Source organism: Dipteris shenzhenensis, chromosome 22, assembly GCF_047967505.1.
Source record: "Dipteris shenzhenensis isolate YYH24624 ecotype China chromosome 22, Dip_SZ_1.0, whole genome shotgun sequence".
Classification (NCBI taxonomy): domain Eukaryota; kingdom Viridiplantae; phylum Streptophyta; class Polypodiopsida; order Gleicheniales; family Dipteridaceae; genus Dipteris; species Dipteris shenzhenensis.
The window spans coordinates 51,690,153-51,711,671 of record NC_141617.1 but is presented as its reverse complement, the minus strand read 5'-3'; the positions used below and the strand labels follow the sequence as shown (position 1 = coordinate 51,711,671).

Sequence of the window (21,519 nt, the reverse complement as noted above, 5' to 3'; positions counted from 1 at the left end):
TTTTGCCGGTTTTTGGGATATTGTGAAGGCTAAGCATGGCTATGGTGTGGGGATCAGACGCTGCACCTGGTGTTCCTAGTGGTGACACATGGCAGTCTCAGGCTGCTCCAACAGTGGTATCAGAGCAATAAAGACCTGTGGACTGTGTGAAGACTGGATGGGTGGTGGCTGCTGTGTATGGTCTGGACAGAAATGACTGCGGGATGTGGCAACCCGTGTCTGCTCTGATTTGTGGTAACTGTTTTGTGATTGAAGGCTTTGTTACCTGCTATGTGAAATTGTGCTCGGCATGGCCCTTTGTGGGCGGTCGCATTGATTCACCGGCCTGGCCCTGTGTGGGTGGTCCGATTTTTGCTCTGTGGGGGTGGCCTTTTGTCATCCCTGTGTGAGTGGTCTGATGTCTGCTCTGGGAGGGATGTTCAAATTCCATGTGTTATTTTGCACGTTGGTCCACATTGTGAAATTTTCTTATTTGTATGATGAACCTTACTCTATTGGTCCATATTGTGAAATTTTCTCACTTATATGATGAACCTTGCTCTATTTACTGACTAGTAAACTGTTAAACTGCTTGTACTTGTTCTTTTACTATGAATATGAAAGATTTTTTCATTGAAAAGTGATTGCTTAGAGTGCTCATGCGTTGACTGCAAGCGGGAAGCTCAATATTCAATTTGGTTGTTTATTTCTCACTTGTATGATGAACCTTAGTCTATTTACTGACTAACAAACTGTTAAACTTCTTGTACTTATTCTTTTACTAAGAATATGAAAGATTTTTTCCTTGGAAAGGGATTGCTTAGAGTGCTGATGTGTTGACTGCAAGCGCGAAGCTCACTATTCAATTTGGTTGTCTATTTTTCCTGGCTTTGCAGTACTGGACATATGCATAACCCTAATGGAGAGAGGAATACAATCAGAGACTTTGAGCAGGATAGTGCTGCATATACTCAGTAATGTGCTTGTGAACCACATGACTTGGAAATACAAGCAGAAACATGAATGCTGGAAAATATGTGCGAAGGTTTGTTTCTGCCATTCACGAAATGGATTGCAAGTATGACTTACCATTTTTAGAAATAAATACTAGCCAAAATTGGTGTAACCTGTTGTTTATGAGGAAAATTTAAAGAAGTATGATGCTATGGGCTGTCCAGAAGAGAATCATGTTGGGATGGGAAGTAAGAAGCAATGTTGCATCCTTTCTCTAGAAGATGATTTCGTGAGGATGGGGACTAAGGTGGACTTCATCTTCTTTATTTGATCTTTCGAAGAGGTCAAGCAAAGTTTGTCAACACAAACTAATTTATTGAGCTAAGCAAGTAGAGAAGCAGAATATGAGGCTGAAAATCTGCTAAAGTATCTGGAATAACTAGTGTCCAATATAACATGAATGGGGCATGTGATGTTGAGCGATTTCCTAGCTCCTATTGAAAGTAAAAATATTTCAATCTGGCTAGAGAGGACAAGCTATCAAGTAGCCTAGGATTGGCTACATGCTTTTTCTGGGGTACAAAATATATTGTTTCAGTCTCACTGTATAAGCGTTTATTCCTTATATCACAGGGATCCCTGCTTAGTAGGGTATGATGTCGGATGATTTGACTGTGATCTTGTTTTTGATCATCTTCTGTTACTATTTAATTTAAAGAAAAGTCTTTTCCATTGAAATAACATGCTATCCTAAAGCAACTATCCACTTTGAAAATGATTTGCTGGTTCAGGTGTTCCAGCTAGCGTACACAGTTTTGTCCAAGTCGCATCCAAACTTATCACAACTGAAAGAAAAGGTTTTAGAGCTGATGGTGGTCGATCAATCGGTTAATGACGCTATTCTAAGGATATTGTCAACCACTGCTCAGCATTTGGAAGTAAGTTCTGTGTCTGAATTTGCGTGCTCTGTTTTCTCAGGATAAGTAGCAAAAGCGACCTTAAACCTAAAACTTGTGAAATAAAAGGGCCGTTTTTATATTGTGATGTTGCAATTTACTGGTTTGAACCTTTTCTTTTAAGAGCGATTAATCAGGTGGGACGTTTCTTTTATAGGAGCTGTACGCCAACCGTGGTGTAGGTGTGAATGAGCGTAAATGGTTTGAAAGGGCATTGCATAACGGCATGATAGTGCTCCATCAAGTGCTATCAGATCTACTCTCTTCTGTCTTGGCAAAAGTAAGCATAAAAAACTACATTTCACATAAGTTTAGCCAAGTTAGGCTTTTTATAGATGATTTATTTGTACCAGATTTTCCTGACTTTCAAGACTTTAGGTACAAAGATGCTTGTGCTTTTGGAGAAGGAATCTATCCTCGTGACTCTTGTGAACTGAACTCACGTCAAGAGGGGATTCTTGTGTTTTCTTGGATCTTAGACTTTCTCAATCTTCCAATTTAGTGACTTTAAAGTTGAGATGGGTTGATAGCAGAAAGAACGTGCATGGGACTTTTGCCCTTTCAACTGCAAACATTAGGCAGTTGATTGTGAAGTTGAGGCATCCAATGCTATTCTGTGATTATGCTAGCCGAGATTGAAAGGAGGTAATAATTGATTGAGGGAGGAGAAAAGGGAGGAATGCTGGGCAAGTAGACAAAAATGGTCAGTTGATGGAATGGTTTTGAGAGGTGGTGCAAAGGGATTGGTGGGAGCAGGAAAGTGAGAAGGTAATGCGAATGGCTAGAAATGTTGCAAGGCCAAAATCGACAAAGCATTTGCATGAAACCCATTTCATGATTTTATGCTCATTATAATTGCATTTTGTCACTACTGTTTAATCTTATTTTTTCTATTGAAAGGATCATCAGAACTATAATCTTGTTTTCCTAGTCTTTGTGGAAGATAAAAAAGAGCCATGATAGAGGATGTGGCGGGGTGTTCAAGACATCAATGTAGGTTGTAGCAGCTGCAGTGCATTTCAAATGGCAGCATATCCTTTACTTCATTGCTTATATATAAGTGGGGTTGCTGTGTTGTGCTGTCTTAGAATTCTGCAGTTTTTACCCCACTGGAGCATGCATTGTTGCACCATGCAACTGGAGCTATGCCATTCATTGGTTCTGTTGCATCTCTCATTGGATTTTCAAGGAATCCGGTATTGTTTATCTTTTGAACTATTTCTGTCTGCTTTTTGGAATGTAAGGATATCTCATTTAAGCAATCTTATAATCTTAATGATTCTTGTTAAAAACTTGTTGTGTAGGCCTTACAGCTGTCAAGCATCAAAGTTCTCACTACACTATGTCGTGTGGCTGAAAGAGCAAAGCCACATCCAATTAGCGTATCAAGTTATATCCAGGGATTTGAGCAGGTTTGTCTTATGTTCATAAGCTACATTAAGGGTAGGTTCCAAATTTTCCGAACAATTATTAGAAATCTGGTACACCTTTTTGTGATTGGAAACATCATTTCAACGTTTTGATTACCTCCAGTTTTTCATTCTGGAAAATCTGTGTATATTTGCACAACTGTTCTGCGAATTGGTGGCTCTAGCATTTTTAATTGCCTCACAGGCCTCTTGACTGGATAATCCATTCCAGAGTGGTGGATCTTCTCAATGACTTTCTTGGTGATTAAAAGCACCTTTCTTGGGTCTTCAACTCGATGATAGGCTGGGAATCAGTGAATGGAATTTGTCCCACTATTCTTATGACAACCTGTATCAAGTTTGGCATCACTCTATTGCTTCCTTTTTTTGGACAAAATGTGACAATTCTTTACATCCCTAATCTCAGGAAGCTCCCACGTGTTCTGGAGATTACTCCAGTCTCCAGCTCTTTGTCTGTAATGAATTCGATCTCAGCGCTCACCTTAACTAAATCCTTTTCAACTGTACTTATATCACTGAGGCAAAACATATGCTTGTCCACGAGCCACTTAATTAGTTTCCCTACAACCGAGTCCTTTCCAACTTAGTATTTAGATTATGTGTTTAGTGATGGAGCAGCCAAATTATCAATGTTTTGTGTAGCTCTTGATGAATTTATGTTCTTTCACAACTCCGGTCACCACCCACACTATCCCTGTTTCCGGACCTTTTTTAGTGGATTTGGAAATATCATTACATGGTCAGCTCCTAGGACCGAGAGTTAAGGTGAGGTTTCTTTTTCTTTCTAATCTTAATTTCTTGCAACTTATCTAAGGTGCCTTTGCGTTCAGAAGGCCTTCGACACAGTCCCACTAGCCTGCATGATTGGGGGACTCTAGGAGATGCAGATTCTAGGGGATATGATCTAGGGAAGATGAGGGTACATGAGTCAATCAGAGGGAGAGTACGGGCTCTTGGAGGCTTGTTAGATTAGATTGAGAGCACGGTCGGAGTGAATCGAGGATGCCCCCTCTCACCGACAATCTTTGGCCTGTACGTTGATGAGATCATGACTTTCATCGATCACCTGGGAGGGTAGGAATCCTTCCTTGCCGTACAGAGACTGCTATACACAGAGGACATAGTCCTCATTTTCTCTTTAGCGGCAGGCCTACAGAGACACCTAGAGGCTCTAGAGGTGTTTTGCAACGAGAGAGAATTGACAATCAACCTTGGCAGACACAATGTTATGATCTTCAACACCCTACAGGCAATGCTTCATTGACACAACCTCAACTATCGAGGGGAGCTGGTTGATATCGTGCAGTCATACATCTACCTAGGGATAGTTTTCGGAGGACCAGTTTTCACGATGACTTGTGCAACGAGAGCTCGCCTCACATGACACAAGGGAGCTTTGGTTCACCTAGAGCAACAGTGCTTTCAAGCACACTCCCACGACTCCCGATGAAGGGATAGCTATTTGACACACTTGTGAGGCTGACAGCCATGTATGAAGCATGGTGCACCCTTTTGGGGGAGTGATCTATCAGCAACTGATTGGCTGAGATTCAAGAGCCTACATGTGAATATGGGATCCGCATCAGATCATACAAGCAAAGTTCGCTATGACATGATTTCAGCTTGATATCATCTTTCTTCATAGGGTATGGGCCTTTCCTAGTTGGAGCCTACCGAGGTCGGAACTAGAGTCATCCAGACGACTAGCCTAGAGTGGGATTAGTGCAACCTGGTACGCACACACATCCAGATGGTTTGACATTCAGAGTATTTAGATGGTCCGCTTTCGCTTCGATGCCCCATCCCGCCAGATCCCGCGAGGTGAGATCAACGAGATCATATGGTTAGATCAACGTCAGATCAATACATCATGGACTTGGGGGGGGGACCATGAGTTTTGCACTAAGATCTAGTTCTATCGTGCTCACTTCCTGAGAGTATGAGACAATGGAGTGATTGTCAAGACTAGGTATTTGGGTCTCACATGCACTAAGGATTGCCATCAAATAGATGCGAGTCTGGTCCCATCATTTGAGAATCGAGGTAAGGAGAGCCACATGCACAACCAGAGAGTAGCAGCCACGCTCCATTCCAGTTCTGATCATGGTGGATCAGACTAACCTCCGCTTGCTCCACAGCCAAACCCATCTCACGAGACATCAGGTGGCCCCTAGTGATGATGAGCGTGCATCAGATCTTCTTTACAGGTTGTATTTGAAGCATTCCTCGATCCCGCTCTCCATCAATGATCAGCGGAGATCGATGAACTATCCATCACAGAGTTTGACGGCACATTCTTACTCCTACTCTGGCGGCCACATACTTGCGTGTTCTCACTCTCGCCATTCAGCCCGCATATAGAAGGTGGGAAGATTGCCATAAGGCTGTTGAGGGGAAGGAAAGAGAAGAGGTGCTCGCGCCAGGTAATTTTTTGCACGCCTAGTTTTGCTCTTGGCCACTATTTATCATGAGGATTGTTCGCTCTACACTGAACGACCTTCTCACCGCCACTCCTTTCGACTTCGCCTCTCTCTTTTATACCAACTTTCGAGCCACTATGCAAAGATGCCGAGGTCGGACTCTTGCACATGTGGGCCACAACTCACTTAGTTCCTCCATCAGTGGTGGCAAGCTGACCCTCCTCCTTTTGTGGCAGCATGTCTCCCATCTCGCCATGAGCCCCCTTCTCTTATTGTGGCAACACGTCTCCCATCTCACCACTCCCCTCCCGTTGTTGTGGCTACATCTTCCCCTCCACCTTCTTCCACCTCGCCTACCCCTGTTGCTTTATTACCTCTGCCATCTATGCCTCTTTTCTCCTGTGCTAAATCCACCCCTCCACCATCTCCCTTCACACCTCTCTTGGTTCTGGTCCCACTTCTACATGCTTTACAGGGATCCAGTTGGTGGTGATGTATGTACAGTTGGCGAGACACACTGTTTTGCGAGATGCTCCTATAGCTTCTTCTTCTTTGGGGACCACGCATGTTGGCCTTACTATTGTTTCCCCAGTGGTGAGCATGGTTACTGATTTGATTATTTCTGCAGTCGACGGGGGAGAGGAACCACTTGAGCCGCTAGGCTCTCCAGTTCATGAGGGACACATTTCTCCATCGTCTCCGCTTCTTTCACAGATTGATACTTCATGCGTAGCTCCGTCTACTTTTGTTATAGAGCCTGGATCGGAGAGTTGCCCACACGCTGCCCATGCATTCTATCTAAATCTTACATTGGGTATGGGCTCCACTAGCACTGCTGCTACAATTCATGGGCCTATAGCACATACAACACATATGCTTCCCTGTCCGGATATGTAGGCCTCACGAGAGTGCGGCTCAAGCACAAGATTAAGGAGGCAACCTGCTAGACAGGGATGGGTGCGTTGAAGGAGAAACATGCCCTTGAGAGGTGGGAATGGGAGGCTAAAATAGAGTTCATGCTTAAGGAGCATATCGTCACAGACCAATCATAGAGGGGCCGTCAAATGGGAGGCCGGAAAAAACCCTGCGATAGATGATTGGCCTCTGACGTCACACGGCCTAGTCGAGCTCGGTCGTCGGGGGCGGCGGGTGGCCCTGTGGATGAGGGCAACGGTAACCCCGATGGGGCGGGCAGAGAGCAGAGACGAGATGTCATGGACCCGGATGTGTGAGTCTGTCCGCTGGCGCAACTGTCGTGGCTCTGGCTCTCGCTCACGTCCGCGTCGTCGGCTAGACTGAGGAGAGGTATCCTGTGACTGGAAGAAATCAGTGATGGGCTGTTGGGTGTCCTCACGTTGTGTGTGTTGCGCGTGTCGCCGTGCTCAGAGAGAGGTATCTCAGTGGCGAGTCATCTCATGTAAGAAAGCGGCTAGGCATCGCTGATCGAGGAACTGCAGCATGTGTGGGAGGGGGCCAAATCCGTCGCGGAAGAGGCAGTGGTACCGGCCTCAAATGGCATAATAGATAGGACATCTAAAAGCAAAGTGCTCCTCCGACTCGATCTCCTGCAAGTCGCAAAGTGGGCAAAGACGGCCCTCTCGTGGGATACCCTTTGCGTGTCCGCTCTCGATTTGTAATTGGTGTGATGAAACCCTAAAGTGACCGAGGGAGATCCGAGGATAGGGCTAGCCAAGGTAGGCGGAGGTGGCCGTCGGAGGAGGAGCTGGAATCCCTGACTCTGTGTAGATAAGTGATAGCCTGGAAAGCCGCATCGAGTTGTAGGGGTGAGGCGCCGAACTCTGCTAGAATGATCTGGTGTGGTACCGATGGTTTGCTGCGGATCATCCAAGCAAACATCAGTATCTGTAGGCGCTCGACTCGAGCCCACTCCGTGTCTGAATGGTCGGCTCCCCACCACGGGCTACCGTACATACCTGCTGGGCGGACCAAAGAATAAAAAAGGAGAGACTTGGTCAGCAGGTCCTGGAAGTGGGAGTGGTAGCACTGTCGCTCCAACTTGGCAAGAGCGGCGTAGCCCCGGCTGATCCTGGCCTGCATGGCCGGGCGCATCGTGAAGATTGGGCCTGAGAAGACAAGGCCCAAGTATGTGTAAGAGTCAACTATCTCAACAGGGTCGCTGGCGAAGAGGAACTGCTCTCGATGCATAGCGGGTCTGGATGTGTTGAAGATCATCACCTTGGTTTTCCCAAGGTTGACCTCCAAGTCATGTGTATCACAGAAGACCTGAAGTCCATCCAGGTGTCGCTGAAGACCAGTAGCAGAAGAGGATAGTAGTACTACATCGTCTGCGTATAGGAGAATCTGGATGACAGCCTCCGCAAGAGAGCAGCCTGCACCTTCGAGTGTCCTGATGGTGGTCTCGAGCTCGTCGATGTAGAGGCCAAATAGAGTTGGTGACAAGGGACATCCTTGTTTGACTCTGATAGTGCTCGTGATCTCTAGGGTCCAGTTGGTGCCAATCCTGACCTTGCCCGTCACCCGCTCATAGAGAGCTACTACTGCCCAGATAACCTCCGAGTCGTAGCCTAACTCCTGCAGGCGTCTGACGAGTCGGGCGCGGGGAACGGTGTCGAATGCCTTGCGGAAATCCACAAAGCAACAATATACTCTCTGTCTCCTATGTCTGGCCTCCTCAATGATTCCTCTAAGTGTAAAAATGTGATCGTAAGTCGAGTGATCCGCCTTGAAACCGGCCTGTCCGGATGCCCTGAGCCCCTGTACCTCTGCGCGAGCATTGACCTCGCCATCTAACACTGATGCATAGATCTTGGACATAACATGTCCAATCATGATGGTCTTGTAATTCCCTGGATCAATGGGATCTCCTGCTTTGTGGATGGGTGTGATGGGTCCAGGCTCTGGGGAACCCGTGGCAGACAGCTTCATTGAACAGCGTTGCCAGGATGGGGGCTAGAGTTTTGATGCCATAGGCAACAAACTCTGTGCATAGGCCCTCATGATCCTTAGCTCCGCCGTTGTGAACCTTAAGCGCTGCATGGGTGACTCCCTGGGTTGTGAAGAGGGTGCAAGAAGTGGGGCGGGGGGTGGCTGAGAGATCGGAAGGAGGCTGATCAGGGATATCATAGAGTGTACGTGCGTAGGAGTGCCAGAGGGAAGTGTCTGTGAGGGGAGAGGGGGATCGGCGTTCTAGGAATTTCCTCTAGAAATCCTTGGAGTTGCTACTAAACAGAATGTTCAGTAGCGTATCCTCATTCTGGCGTAGGAAGGCTAGCTTCTTGCGACGGACTAGTCGACGATAATCCCTGGTGATATGTGGGTTGGCCCTAGCGTTTCACTGGGTCGTGAGTCGGAGTGTGCGGCGTAATGCTTTACACTCGTCATCATACCAGCTATTGCAAGGGGTGGAGCCAGCGGGTGGACCGAGTAGTGGAAGGAAAAATGTGGTGGGCTGCATTGTGAAGGGAGTGGGTGATAAGGGCGGCTCGGTGATCTAGAGAGGGTATGGTGTCTATGTGTCTGAGGAGGGAGGCTAGGTGGGTTGAGTAATCAGGTGAGAGGTTATGATCAAAGTGTATATCATGATAGGTAGTGTAGTGCGCGGTGTGGCTGGGAGGGGCTCGAGGCGCAAGGATATGAAAGAACAGGTAAGTGTGGTCGGCTACTGGGGGTAAGGGTGCAGTACGGAAGTCAGTGATCTGTGGGGCTAAAGTAGGAGATCCCAGAATGTAGTCGATGACACTGGCTCGTCCGCCATGTGGGAAACTTGTGAAACGAGAGGAGGCATGCCACCGGTCTAGTCCATTGTAGATGACCAAATCATGTATACGTCGAAGGTCCAAAAGAGCCTGCCCATACGCAGTAACGGGAGCGCGACTGTCGGCCGAGGAGCGGGGGAAGCCCGAGTCCTCTGTGTCCATCTCAGGTAATAGGACCGGATCTGAGTGGAAGTCCAGGAGTGATGTCTGATGTGCACCTGTCCTTGCGTTGAAATCCCCAACTAGGAGGACCTCTCCGCGTCTGGAGAACTCCACAATGTATCAGTAGAGATCTAAATAGGGGGATACCCCCGTATCGTCACTTAGCATCCGTGCGAAATGTGACGTCTCAGGAGGAAAGTAGCAGACTGCAATAAAGAGGTCGCGTGTGGAGGGGCGTCGAAATCGGAGCCATAGGTAACGGGCATGGACATCCCGTCTAACCACAGATATCAAGCTCGTGAGTGCTGAACGAAAGAGTACTGCAACTCCGCCTGATCCTCGGACCCCCCCAGTATATCTGGTCTCCTCACGGAATACAGACTCCCAGGTATAGCCACTGACCGAGGGGAGAGTGAGGCATAGAAGGGAAAAGATGAATGCTAGGTTAAGAAACAAAGATGGGATAGAGTAGGATGAGCAAGGAGAGGCATGGCACAGAGGAAGAAAATACAGAATGGAAAACGTGCAGATGGAAGGCGGTTGGAAGAAACACACAGCAGTGGAGGAAGATAGGGTATGAGATTGAGAACGAAGGGGAGGAATGGGAAAGGAGGAGAAGTGGGATGGGGAAATTTCTGCAAGGGAGGCAGAATTAACAGCTGGGGAGGAGGCAGGTCAGAGGCAGCAACCTAATGGATGGAGGAAGGGAGAGGAGTATGAACAAAGTCTGGGCTGCAGCAGGAGCTAGGAGACCAAGAAGGCAGACTTCATGAGGGAGCACCCATATTACGTGAGTTCTGGATCTGCTCCAATGCATAGCAACTAATATTCCAGAGAGCAGGATGGGTCTGTGAAGTGTTATTCTCCTAAGATGCTTTTTGCACATATATGCCTTTCTGTTCCTATAATGTCCTGCGTCTGTGTTAGCTGATACAGACACACTGAATAACTTCAATGTTTATGGATTTTTGCTGCAGATATATCTCAATCCACCACGCTGGAGAATTGTAACATTTATGAAATTGTATCGCACTCTCTACAAATTGTGCCCTGTTTCTCTTTATTAATTGTAGACACAGTTTATAGACGTATAGATGCCAGAGATTCAAGCAAGGAAGTTGCTTGCCGCTTGTCAGCATTTTCCTAGTGCAATTTTCTTTTAATATTTTGCTCTTGCTCAGCTATGTCTTAATGGTATTATGGGTCCTGAGTAACTGCAATATGATTGTCTAGCTATTATGGCTACCCTTGCTTATGATGTGTACTGAGCTCCGTGACGTTTAGGAATTTATAGGTTTTCGAAATTGAACCTTATGTTGACAATTGATATTTCTATGTTTTATCCTGGATTGTAATTATCATTACATATCGCATTTGCAGAGACAATCTCTCAGAATGGTGTTTGGAGGACTGTTATCGAAGGAGACAGCATTTTCAAATCTGCAATTATTTAATTCAGCTCTAGATCTTCTCACAATGGCTGCCAGATGCCAGGTTGTTTGAAGAAAAAACTCTGTTTTATACTTCGGATGATTGCTTGGACTTGTGATGTGAATAAACTTGAAAGTATTGAGTTGTGCTTTGGCAGTCACATTCTATGGATCAGTAATCTTACCTTTGATTGTCTTTGTATAACATTTCATCAACACTCTATTGTTTCTGAATATACAAAGCATTGAAGCAATCACCTGAACCTAATTCATGATACTGAGATATGTGTTATCATGTCCAACATGTGTTCAAATGTCTAGGTAATGTTAATGCTGTTAACATCCTATGATAGTGTTATGTTTTGGGCACTTGCTTTTACTCCAGATTTCTTCTTTGCTAATATTTGTGTAGTTCAAGAAATATTATTCCCAGTTCATTGTAGTCATAGGTATATTGTCATCTTTCATCTCATAGGAGTGAAAATTCAAACTTTCATGTAAAATTTGTGGTTTTATAATGTGATGGTTTGTTGACTTGTTTTCAATACATTGTTTGGTACTGATTGATATCAAACGCCAATTGTAATGTTTTCTGCATGTAAAGTAAGCAACACAGTTTTTTCTGTGTGATGTTTCTGCCTTAGTCACTTGGCTGACAGATCAAAAAAGTTGGAGTTGCTTATATAATCTTATAATTTTCACTACAGTTGATTAAGGTATAAATGACCAAGTGACCATAGAGTGTTTCAATCTGCACTCTATGTGAATTTGTGATGGGTGATTTTTCTTACCTCAGAAGGTTAGTACTTAAATGTGCATTTACAGAGTCTCGGAAAATGAATGTCCTCATTTTGTGGAAAGGGATATAAGTGATGAAATGTTGCCAGAATGAATAAGCTATATGTTTGTCAGGAAACTTGGCATGTAAGCTTATGTAGGCATGTACGTTGATCACTGTTGAAACTGCACCATCACAATTCTCCAAGATTTGTCCACAGCATTGTGAGCTATTATAGATCCTTGGCATATGTAAAAATTATCAAGGTTTTCAGCTGTGAGGTGTGACTGTGATGCAGCTGAGCACATTCGTAGCGGCCAATACAATTTTTTGTCGAATCAATTGTATGGTTTAAATCGCCTAAGAGATAATATATTAGGATCAACTTATAAACGCTTCAAATGAAATATAAATCCTTGTTCCTGTTAGTTACAATTGAGACTCTTCTTTTTCTGTGTGTGTATGGGATTTGTGTAATTTAGAGCTGAAATCGCACTTATGTGGTCTATCTACTGTCTTTTACAGCCTTCTTTAATTGATCTTCTGTTCTCTCCGATCAAGAAGATCAATGGGTCAACTGTGGATGGATTGGGAAGGTTACCAAGAAGTGAGCTCTTCCTAGAAGCAAGCAAGCAATCTACGATACGGAAAGAGAAGTCTAATGAACCAGATGAAGCAGTTTGGAGAATCCTGGAACAGGCACATTCACTTCTGGAAAGGTAGTACATGATGGATGGCTTCAAACTGGCATAATCTGTGTGTTGTGGGTAAGAAGGACTGGGTCTACATGTTTGATAAACTCTAAAGTGAATGGGTCTGTCTAATGGCATCTGTTTCTTATTCTAGCAGAAAACAAAGAGGACTAATTTCTATAAGGCTTCCATAGTTGCTGGCTTTTTTCAAACTTTCAATTATCTGTGAACGTTCTTTTTATTAGGCTTCATTGCATGGAATTGATTCCATAGCTATCACCGTGTATGGTTAATGCAACAGATATTATACAAAACCTGAATCCACATGTTAAAGCAGCCCATTGAATGCCTCTCTTACTGGTTGTGAAAATGAAGCCATGAGTCCGGTTGCTGAGGAAGTCAGAATGTCCATCTTGGGAGTTGCTTTGGCGTTTGTTCGGTTGAAAGGGTATAACATGTGTGGGTGAGGTGTGGTGAGATGGAAGCGAGTCTCTGAATTTCTGTGACGTGGTTCTGAACTTCTGAACACAACAAGCCATCAAAATGTGGCACAGTGCTAGACTCCCAGTCATCTTCATGTTGTATCTTGATTTGTGTCAAGAAATATCACTAAATGAAATCTTGTGTCTTAACGGAGGTGCGAGTCCTGCCTCTGTCAATGTAGCATGCTGAAGTCCTGGCATAAGTCTGCCCTTTGCCTCATAAAGGTGAATGAAATTTTGTATGCTGGTTTGTGCATATAATTTCCCTGTTTGATGAATGCTCATTTTTAATCTTGGCTCCAGCCTTCAGTCATGGTTTCCATGTGATTCTCCATCTCAGATATTTAAAATCTCTACTATAGTATTTTGTTCCAAGAGGTAGAGATCCTATTTGATTTACTAGATTTATAGGCCAAGGGAATACTAGAATAATCATGAATTTATTGAAGGAAGCTCCTTAAGTGGACCCTCCAATTGCCAGGTCTATGTGATTGGATCACTAATGATGATCCAATTGTTCACATAAAGTATGATGATTATCGCTTTTGGCCTCAAATAATATAGTGGACTCGTTTCTAGTGCTCCTTAGATAGATTAGCATAGTGTATTGTAGTTGGAATTTTCTCTTCAGAATAGTAAGTGCCTTGTGTTTAGAGCGCTATATTTTTCTTCTTTTGAAGAGAAAGAAAATCTAGTGTTTGTTGGATAGCCAACATAGTGCTTCTAGTCCAAGACATATATGCTTCAAAATAGTATGTCTATAACAATAGTCTTCTTAGCTATATTGCTTCCAGGCTCTTATGGTACAGCTATATATTTTGATTCTATTGAAGATAAAGAAAAATTTGGGTGTTCGTTTGATAGCCAAGATAGTGATCCTATTTTGCCGAAGAATGCATATCCTTGGTTTGATCTCTTGTTATCATAATCACTATCTCACTCAACATGTAGGATAGTTTAACCTTTTCCTTCCTCTATATAGAAGTATGGGTTATTTGTTACCTTAGATGCATGTCAATAGTCATAATTTCTCATCTTAGTGTGGTTTTTTTTAAAATAAAGAGTGATATATTCCATTCAAAACAAATCATACAACAGGTGGGAGAGAAAGTACTCTATCCCTAGCCTCAACAATGTGGCAAAAAAGCCATGGAGGTGTTCTAAAATGCCACGACATCCCAAAAGGGGTCAAGTGAAAAAATAAAGAGCAGTCCCATGTCCTATTGAAGGATAAAAGTCTCCCACGAGCTGCCAAAGAGGTGCCTGTACACGGCTCCCACTGACTCCTGAGAGTGAAGATAATCTCCGCCCAAATGGAAGCAAGAGTGTCAGCCTCCGTGCATAAATGGCTCCCAAGGACAAAAGAACATCGCGAACACCATATCCGCCATAGGGTAATGCTGGAAATCACCTCCCAGGTTGACCCTACAGCTGAAGTAGGCATGGAATCTTGTGCTGGTACCGGTACCAAAAGTAAATCTTGCGGCTCCATGATGCTGGCCTCCGTGGGACCCCGTCTCTGGCGATGCTACATGAAGAAACCGAGGTCTCCTGGCTCTGACTCAAAGAGAGTAAAGGCTCCAGATCCTCTCCCCCAAAGAGTAGCGCCACACGTCATCAGAAAGGACTCAGATGTAACATATGAGAACAACCTGAAGATACCTGTCCATACCACTCTACAGCTGGTGCAACTCCATAAACAATGCTTGCTAGATTCCTCTACAAGCTGACAACGCATACACAAGGAGGGTCTACCCATCTGTTGGAGCCAAGTACCCACAGGTATGCCCCTATGTATAGTGAGCCAAAGAAAGTAGGAGACTTTCCTGGCTCTACTGATGCCCCAAAAGTGAGTCCAGTAGCTCAGCAAGAGCTCTGCAGTAAGTCCCTGTGCGTGCCAATGCTGGGAGGCAGATGGAATGTGATGAGAGTCTCTCTGCTGAAGCCTCTAACCTGCCCTCGTCGAGTACTGGAAGAAAGAAAGAGGACGAACGCCTGACACCGGAGCAGGCCATGCCCACTCACCTGGGTCCCAGTCGAGCTCCGCAAGAGGTCGACCCTGAAAAATCCAAAGTCTCCATCTAATATCCTCTGCAATGGTCAACCTGGAAGGATTTGTGGCCCATTCCTTACCCAGGCAACCAATGACCTCGACTCTCTACCAAAGAAGCTCTTGACGATCCAGGGGCTGAGTGGGATACAATCTGTGAGAGGAGTCCGTCTCAAAATAAATAAACGGTGCCGGTCCTAAGTGAACTCCAATACATAGCCCAGCCTCACTAAAACAACCTGACCAAGTAGAAATGGGATCAACATAGGCTGGATCTGTAAGTACATCCCTCCACTCCTGAGCAATAGCTTCCATGATCAGTAATCTGGTGGCAGCAATCTGTTCAAGTGGCCCATGTCTATCTCTGATCACCTCCTCTGATATCTCCACACCTTCCCTGAACCAATCTCCGAGTGTCACAACCCCCTAAGCACGCCATTTGGCCAAGGGAGTCCTAAGTTCTGTACCAAGGGTTGCTGCTCTTGATCAGCTGTTTGCTGGCAAGGCTTCCTCCCCGTGCACATTTTGTGTACTACAATATGAAATTGGCAACCTATGAGCTGGGTGCTGCCAAGGGGCCTGCGCGGCCAGGCAGCTAGGGAGTGAAGTGCTGCCAGGGGGCTTGCACGGCCAGGCAGCTAGGGAGCGGGGGCTGCCAAGGGGGCCTGCGCGGCCAGGCAGCTAGGGAGCGGGGGCTGCCAAGGGGCCTGCGCGGACAGGCAGCTAGGGAGCGGGGGCTGGGCGATAGGCAGTGGTGGGCAGCAGCAGACGGGGAGCTCCTCCAACATATACATGGTTTTGGGGATTTAAGATCGTAACATATACATGGCTTAGGGATTGCCATATAAGTTGACGAAACAATAAGCCTATTTGTAATACCTTTCATTTATTGTTGCTTTTTCTTCTTTGTTTTGTGAATTTCAAACATTGTTCTAGAGGTAAGATTGCTATCATAAATTTCTACATATAGCATTGTTTCAATAAAATTCCCCATATTTGTATAAAATCTTGCCTAAACTTCATGTTGTGACATAAGACTGGTACTTAATGAAGCAATAGATGTTCTCTCTGATTGGTGTGTGATGGATGAGTTTTTCAAAATATAGAGCTACCTATACATTCAGTATGGAGAACACATGGACTGCTTGATTCCAAAATGAGGATAATGAGCTGTGTTTCGGTTTAGATTAATTTTATGTTTGTAAACATTGCTTTGCTAAAAAATTTCTGACGTGAAAGGCATGTTGTTTGCAGCCATCCACAAATATTGTCTCCTGTTCTGTTCCTGTTAAAGACTCTTTGGCAAGGGGGTATAGAGTTTCATGGAATTTTGGAATCTTTCCGCCAGCGGGAAGGATTCTGGAAATTCCTGATAATACCTGTATCAGTAACTGTGAGTGTTCCTCCAGGAAGCGCCCTACGTATAGAGGAAATGATAATGAGTTCCTTCAAATACGAATGCCAAACATCAGCAATGCAGATAATGGCATGTGATACTTTCATACAGCAGTATACAGCTTGCCATGAAGTTACGAGGTGCATTATTCAGAGTAGTGATGCGAATGATGTGCATGGTGGTGACAACAAAAGAAGCACAAGTATGGATGATCTTCCTTTGTTGCAGTGGACTAAAGCTGGTCTTCCTGCAAACTTCATTCTCTCCATTGCAAGGTCCCCTTATGACATGAAAGTTCTTCTTAGGGCAGAGGTAATTAAAACATCTCCTGATCTGTGACTGAGACATACTTGAATCATAGTGTGAGTTTGCACCAGAAAGCAATTTCTATTAGCTGTAGTTCGGATGTAGTCCTCGATACTGCCAATGCTTCTCACTCACCAGATTTGATCATGTTCTGTCTATAAATGTGTTTCTCCAACAAAGCTATATTATAAAATTGAGGAATTATTTCAGTTCTTTGCATTCGATGCCCTTTCTGTCAACATGATCTTCATCTGGATGGATATTTCCATTTTGGTAATTGTCAACGGTCTTTCCTACTATATCTTTGCTTCTGAGTTGAACTTCAGTATTCAATGATCAATTTGTATCGGGCAGTTTGCGACATGCACCCATTTTACTGTTTAGTTTTATGTCTTGGTTGAAGCAGCTGTTAGCCTTCGCATGCTTTCGCCCACTTTTTTGGAGCAATGTCAGCCATGGGCAGTTATGCTTTCTCATGTGATTGGTTCTCTCAGGATAGATGCTTTTGGCCATTGGATGCTTGCTTTATCCGATGCTTTTTTTTTTTTTCTTTGCAAAAAGAGACTTCGATTAAGTATTAAAGAAAACCATTAGAGCAAGCTCCATACGGGATACACCATGCAATGCATGAAAAGATCAAGAGCCAAAAAGAAAGGATTGGGGCTGATAGTGCCATCTCAATCCGGTAGAAACCTCCGAGAAAAAGGGAGAACCCGTCCAAACTCGAAGAAATACAGTCCTCCTAGAAGAGGCTGCCCATGAAGGGCCCTGCATGCTAGCCCATATGGCTATCAATGTGTGAACCGTGTCAGCCCAAATACCCGTGAACACCTGTGATGGGTGTATCTGGGCGCCATCCAAGGCCTCTATACATCTGGCTCTCCAAATGAGCAGGGCTCTATCACCTGCTGGCGGACCGAGAGTGCCCCAAGTCATGAAGAAAGGGGAAGTATGAAAGATGTTGAGTATCCGAGCAACCCCTTTCCAAACAGTCCTCGCTTGACTGCAGTCCCAAAGGCAATCTCGCACTGACTCCTTTGCAGAATGACAGCGAGGGCAAGTGGGATCAGCCCCAACTCGTGATCTGCACAGGTTTACTGCAATCCCTCCATGAATAGAAAGCGGAGAGAGCAGTCCTGAACTCTGTGTTGGTAAAGCGTTCATCAAGTGAGCATATCATCTTTGGTGTGACCAACACATGTAAACTGTGCCAAACTACATCTCTAGCCATATCTTTGGCCTGTGTCAGGATCCTGCTTTTAGATGTTAGATTTGTCGTATGAGTAGTAGTTGTTCCACATTGGAACAGCTATGAATGTAAATGCTTTTTAATGCAAATTTCCTTTACAAAAAAAAAGTGTGTGTGTGTGTGTGTGTTTTTTAATCTGCTTTGACAGCGCCTGCAAGCGAGGTTCCCATCAGTTCCGTTTGGGAAGTTCTTCTAGCTATTTGGGTTTTATCCATCCAGACCGGAGTTTCATCTATTCTTTGTTTGGGTTTGCTACTGGGCACTATGGACTTTATGGACATATAGGAATTCTAAAGTCTTTGGTGATCCTACTTTCTCTTTGTTTGGCTTTTTTAGGCGTTCTCTGCAGCAATCTGTCTTTGATTGCTTGCAGACCCAATGCATAGATCATGAGGTCTTTTTGGCATATACTGAAATTTTCAGTTGATGTAATTGTAGCACCGTGTTTTGAGGTTGCTACTCATATAATATAATCAATCAAAGATTTCACCCAAAAAAAAAATGTGTGTGTGTGTGTGAGGCTTTACTTGTAAGTTTTTCCTAAATTTTACTTATTGGTGGGTTTTTACCTCTTTCTGGGGTTTCCCACACAGAAACATAAAATTTCACTTTAAAAAAAAGCGTGTGTGTGTGACATTGACTTCCCTTGGGTCCTCCTCTCGTTCTTTGAGGCTATCTTAGATTACTATGCTTGCATTATACAAAATCCTTTTGCCTCAATTTTGGGTTTCAGAGAGGGGTAATTCTCTTTGACGAATGCATCGGCCAGCTAAGTGCTGGAGAAAAAGACTACTGCAACTTTGGACATACAAGGTTCCACTTCGGCAACATGTTTTTTTATGGTGAGTGCTTCTGGAAATTTCTCCATCTCGACAGTTGGTGGCTTGTAGGCACATTGCTCCTACTTTATGTCAACGGTGTCTGATTTCTCAAGAGATTGTGCCTCATTTATTCCGGCATTTCTTTTCTTCTCATCAGTTTTTGGATTCTCTTTGACAAAGGCTACGAGCGAGAATCCCGACTCTTCTCTTTGGGAAAATTTTCTAGCTCTTTGGTTTTCATCCACAGCGACCGGAGTTTCATCTTTTCTTTGTTTGGGCTCGCTATTGGGCACTTTGGACTTTATGGATAGACCGCAATTGTAAAGTCTTTAGTGATCCCAATTTTTCTTTGTTTGCTTTCTTTAAGCGTTCTCTGCAGCAATCTTTCTTTGATTGCTTGCAGACTCGCCAGATAGATCAGGATGTATTTGGCATATACATAGATCTTCAGTTGATGTTTTTTCTAGCGCCTCTTTATTCTTGTAATATAATCAATCAAACCTTTCACTAAAAAAAAGTGTGTGTGTGAGCTGTGTGTGTGTGTGTGTCCCGAGAGTGGAGCGATGGAGCCTGACGTCTCTCTCCTTGGCACCGTTGTGCCCCATTCACCTGTTCAGCCTGTACAATCTCTGTCTAATCAGTTTTTGCCTACGCCTGTACAGTTTATGCCACCCGTACAGTTTGTGCCTATACAATCTACGCTGCCCGTTCAATCTATGGTACAAGCGTCCGTGCAGTTTACGCCGCCCGTAACGTCTACACCTCTATATGATTCGCCCTATTCTGATAGACCTGTTTCAATGCCCTTTTCTTTCTCCACTTCTCCTTCGTTAGATGTTGACCCAGAGATTCGTTTGCTAGAATCACAAACGTCATGGTATCTCTCAGTCCTCCGTTCCCCAAGACAAGATGCCTAAGTGTTCTGCTTTGGCTTTTCCTTCTTCTATTTTTTAGAACGATCTCCTTGGTCGCCTGTGTTCTGAATCCGTTCAAAGTAATCCTTCACAGGGTTCTACTTTCTCGTGCCCTTTCCTTCCATCCAATTCTGTCCAGCCTTTCTCAGGCCCAACAGTTGGGGGTTTGTCTGTATTTCATGGGCAGAGTGATGACAGTTCCGGCTCTGTGTGCTTGGTCTAAATTTGCAGATGGTGCTGGTAGAATTTCTTCTTTTATCTTGCTGGCAAAGGGTTTCTATTATGCTCACTGTACAGAAATTGAGACTTTTTTTCAATTGGTGAGCATGGGAGGAGTTCGTGGTGCGGGTCATTTGGCAATGGTGATGCCTTGGGATGCTTGTTTTGATCCGGCACAGTCTCTGCTTCGACAATGTCCAATGTGGGTTTCACTGAAGGATTTGCTAGCTCCTTTTCTTTCGCATATACATTCTCTGGCAGCCCTTCTTGGTAGAGTGCTTTTTATCCCTAAGAGGGATTTTTTGGTTACTAGCAGAGATGTTCGTGTTTGTGTGATGTGGGATATGGAGCAGCCTATTCTTGCATGCTTGGATGTGGATTTGGGTTTGGCTCAACCTTTTCGGATTCATCTGCAATTTTCTTCTTTTCCAAATGCTTGCTATAAATGCAAACAACTGGGTCATTTTGCACGGGACTGCACTTCTACTTCAGCTCTAGGTACCTCAGTTCCTTGTCCAGCAGTTCTGGCACCCGGTTTTTCTTCTTCTGGGATACAGGTAGTCAAGCAATCTTCCAAACCAGTTAAGGTATGGAAGCGGGTTAAAGATGTTTCAGCACCAGATTGTTCTTAGGTTAATCCTTTTTTAAAGAAGCTCGGGATGAGTCTTTTATTGAGCATACTCAGCATACTTCTCTTCAAGATAGGGAGTTACATGTTGAAGAGGGGCTTAAACAGGATGATGCACATGGTACATCTCAGGCTGATGCACAGGGTGAAGTTGTAATGATGTGTCATGATTTATCAGCTGCAGCTCCTATGTCAGAGTGTGTAGATGTTACTCAAGTCCCTATGCCTGTGAAGACAATGCCAGAGTCTCTTTCTATTCAGAATGCAGACCCTTTTTCATTGGATTCTTTTCATCCTTGGTTGAGACAGGTTTTTGACCCCTGTGGTTCAAAAATTCAGGTTGCCAGCTTATATCAACAAGAATCACAAGGGGGGAAAACAGCTTTGTTTTATTGAACAGATGATGTCACTCCGTTGCATCACTTTTTGCAAGTCAATAGTCTTAAAATGGAGGATGTGTTGTTAGATCCTCCTCCAAATGATATGTAAATTTTATCTTGGCAGCCTCATGACTCCTGAGTTTTTCTCTTTGAGGCTTGCTTGTAAATTTGATGTTTCTAGTCAATGGTGGGTTTTCACCTCGTTTGAGCCCCACAAAGAAATATAAGATTTCACTTTTAAAAAAAAGTGTGTGTGTGAGCGTGCATGCACACGCAAATACATACATATATACAAATAGATAACTTCAAAAGACCTAAGGGTATATGAGACTAAAAGAACGTAATACAACAATCTGAAGGGCTGGAGCCTCTAAGTGGGCACCAACACCCATGACAAATACAAGAAAAGCCATAATCATAACGATACCGATACATAAAAGAGATCCTTGAACTCATGGAGAAGATGGGGGTTGGCGACATTGTAATGGTCGTTTGGAAGCTGGCAGAGACGTCAAGCCTAAAAGAGGGTTGGCGAT

At 44.3% G+C, this 21,519-nt stretch overlaps 1 protein-coding gene across 3 annotated transcripts in view; it reads left to right on the top strand.

The window, feature by feature from the left end:
* LOC147888265 (nucleoporin (DUF3414)) overlaps positions 1-21,519 on the top strand; it is a 268,450-nt gene that overhangs the window by 174,693 nt on the left and 72,238 nt on the right. For 2 of the 3 annotated variants that reach the window (XM_087393147.1, XM_087393146.1), the window contains exons 19-26: positions 876-1,024; positions 1,725-1,871; positions 2,047-2,169; positions 2,978-3,085; positions 3,194-3,301; positions 11,019-11,132; positions 12,372-12,565; positions 16,325-16,778. In XM_087393147.1, coding sequence (XP_087249273.1) covers positions 876-1,024; positions 1,725-1,871; positions 2,047-2,169; positions 2,978-3,085; positions 3,194-3,301; positions 11,019-11,132; positions 12,372-12,565; positions 16,325-16,778 — 1,397 coding nt within the window. The remainder of the gene's footprint in view (positions 1-875; positions 1,025-1,724; positions 1,872-2,046; positions 2,170-2,977; positions 3,086-3,193; positions 3,302-11,018; positions 11,133-12,371; positions 12,566-16,324; positions 16,779-21,519) is intronic. The other variant, XM_087393148.1, reaches the window with a different exon arrangement.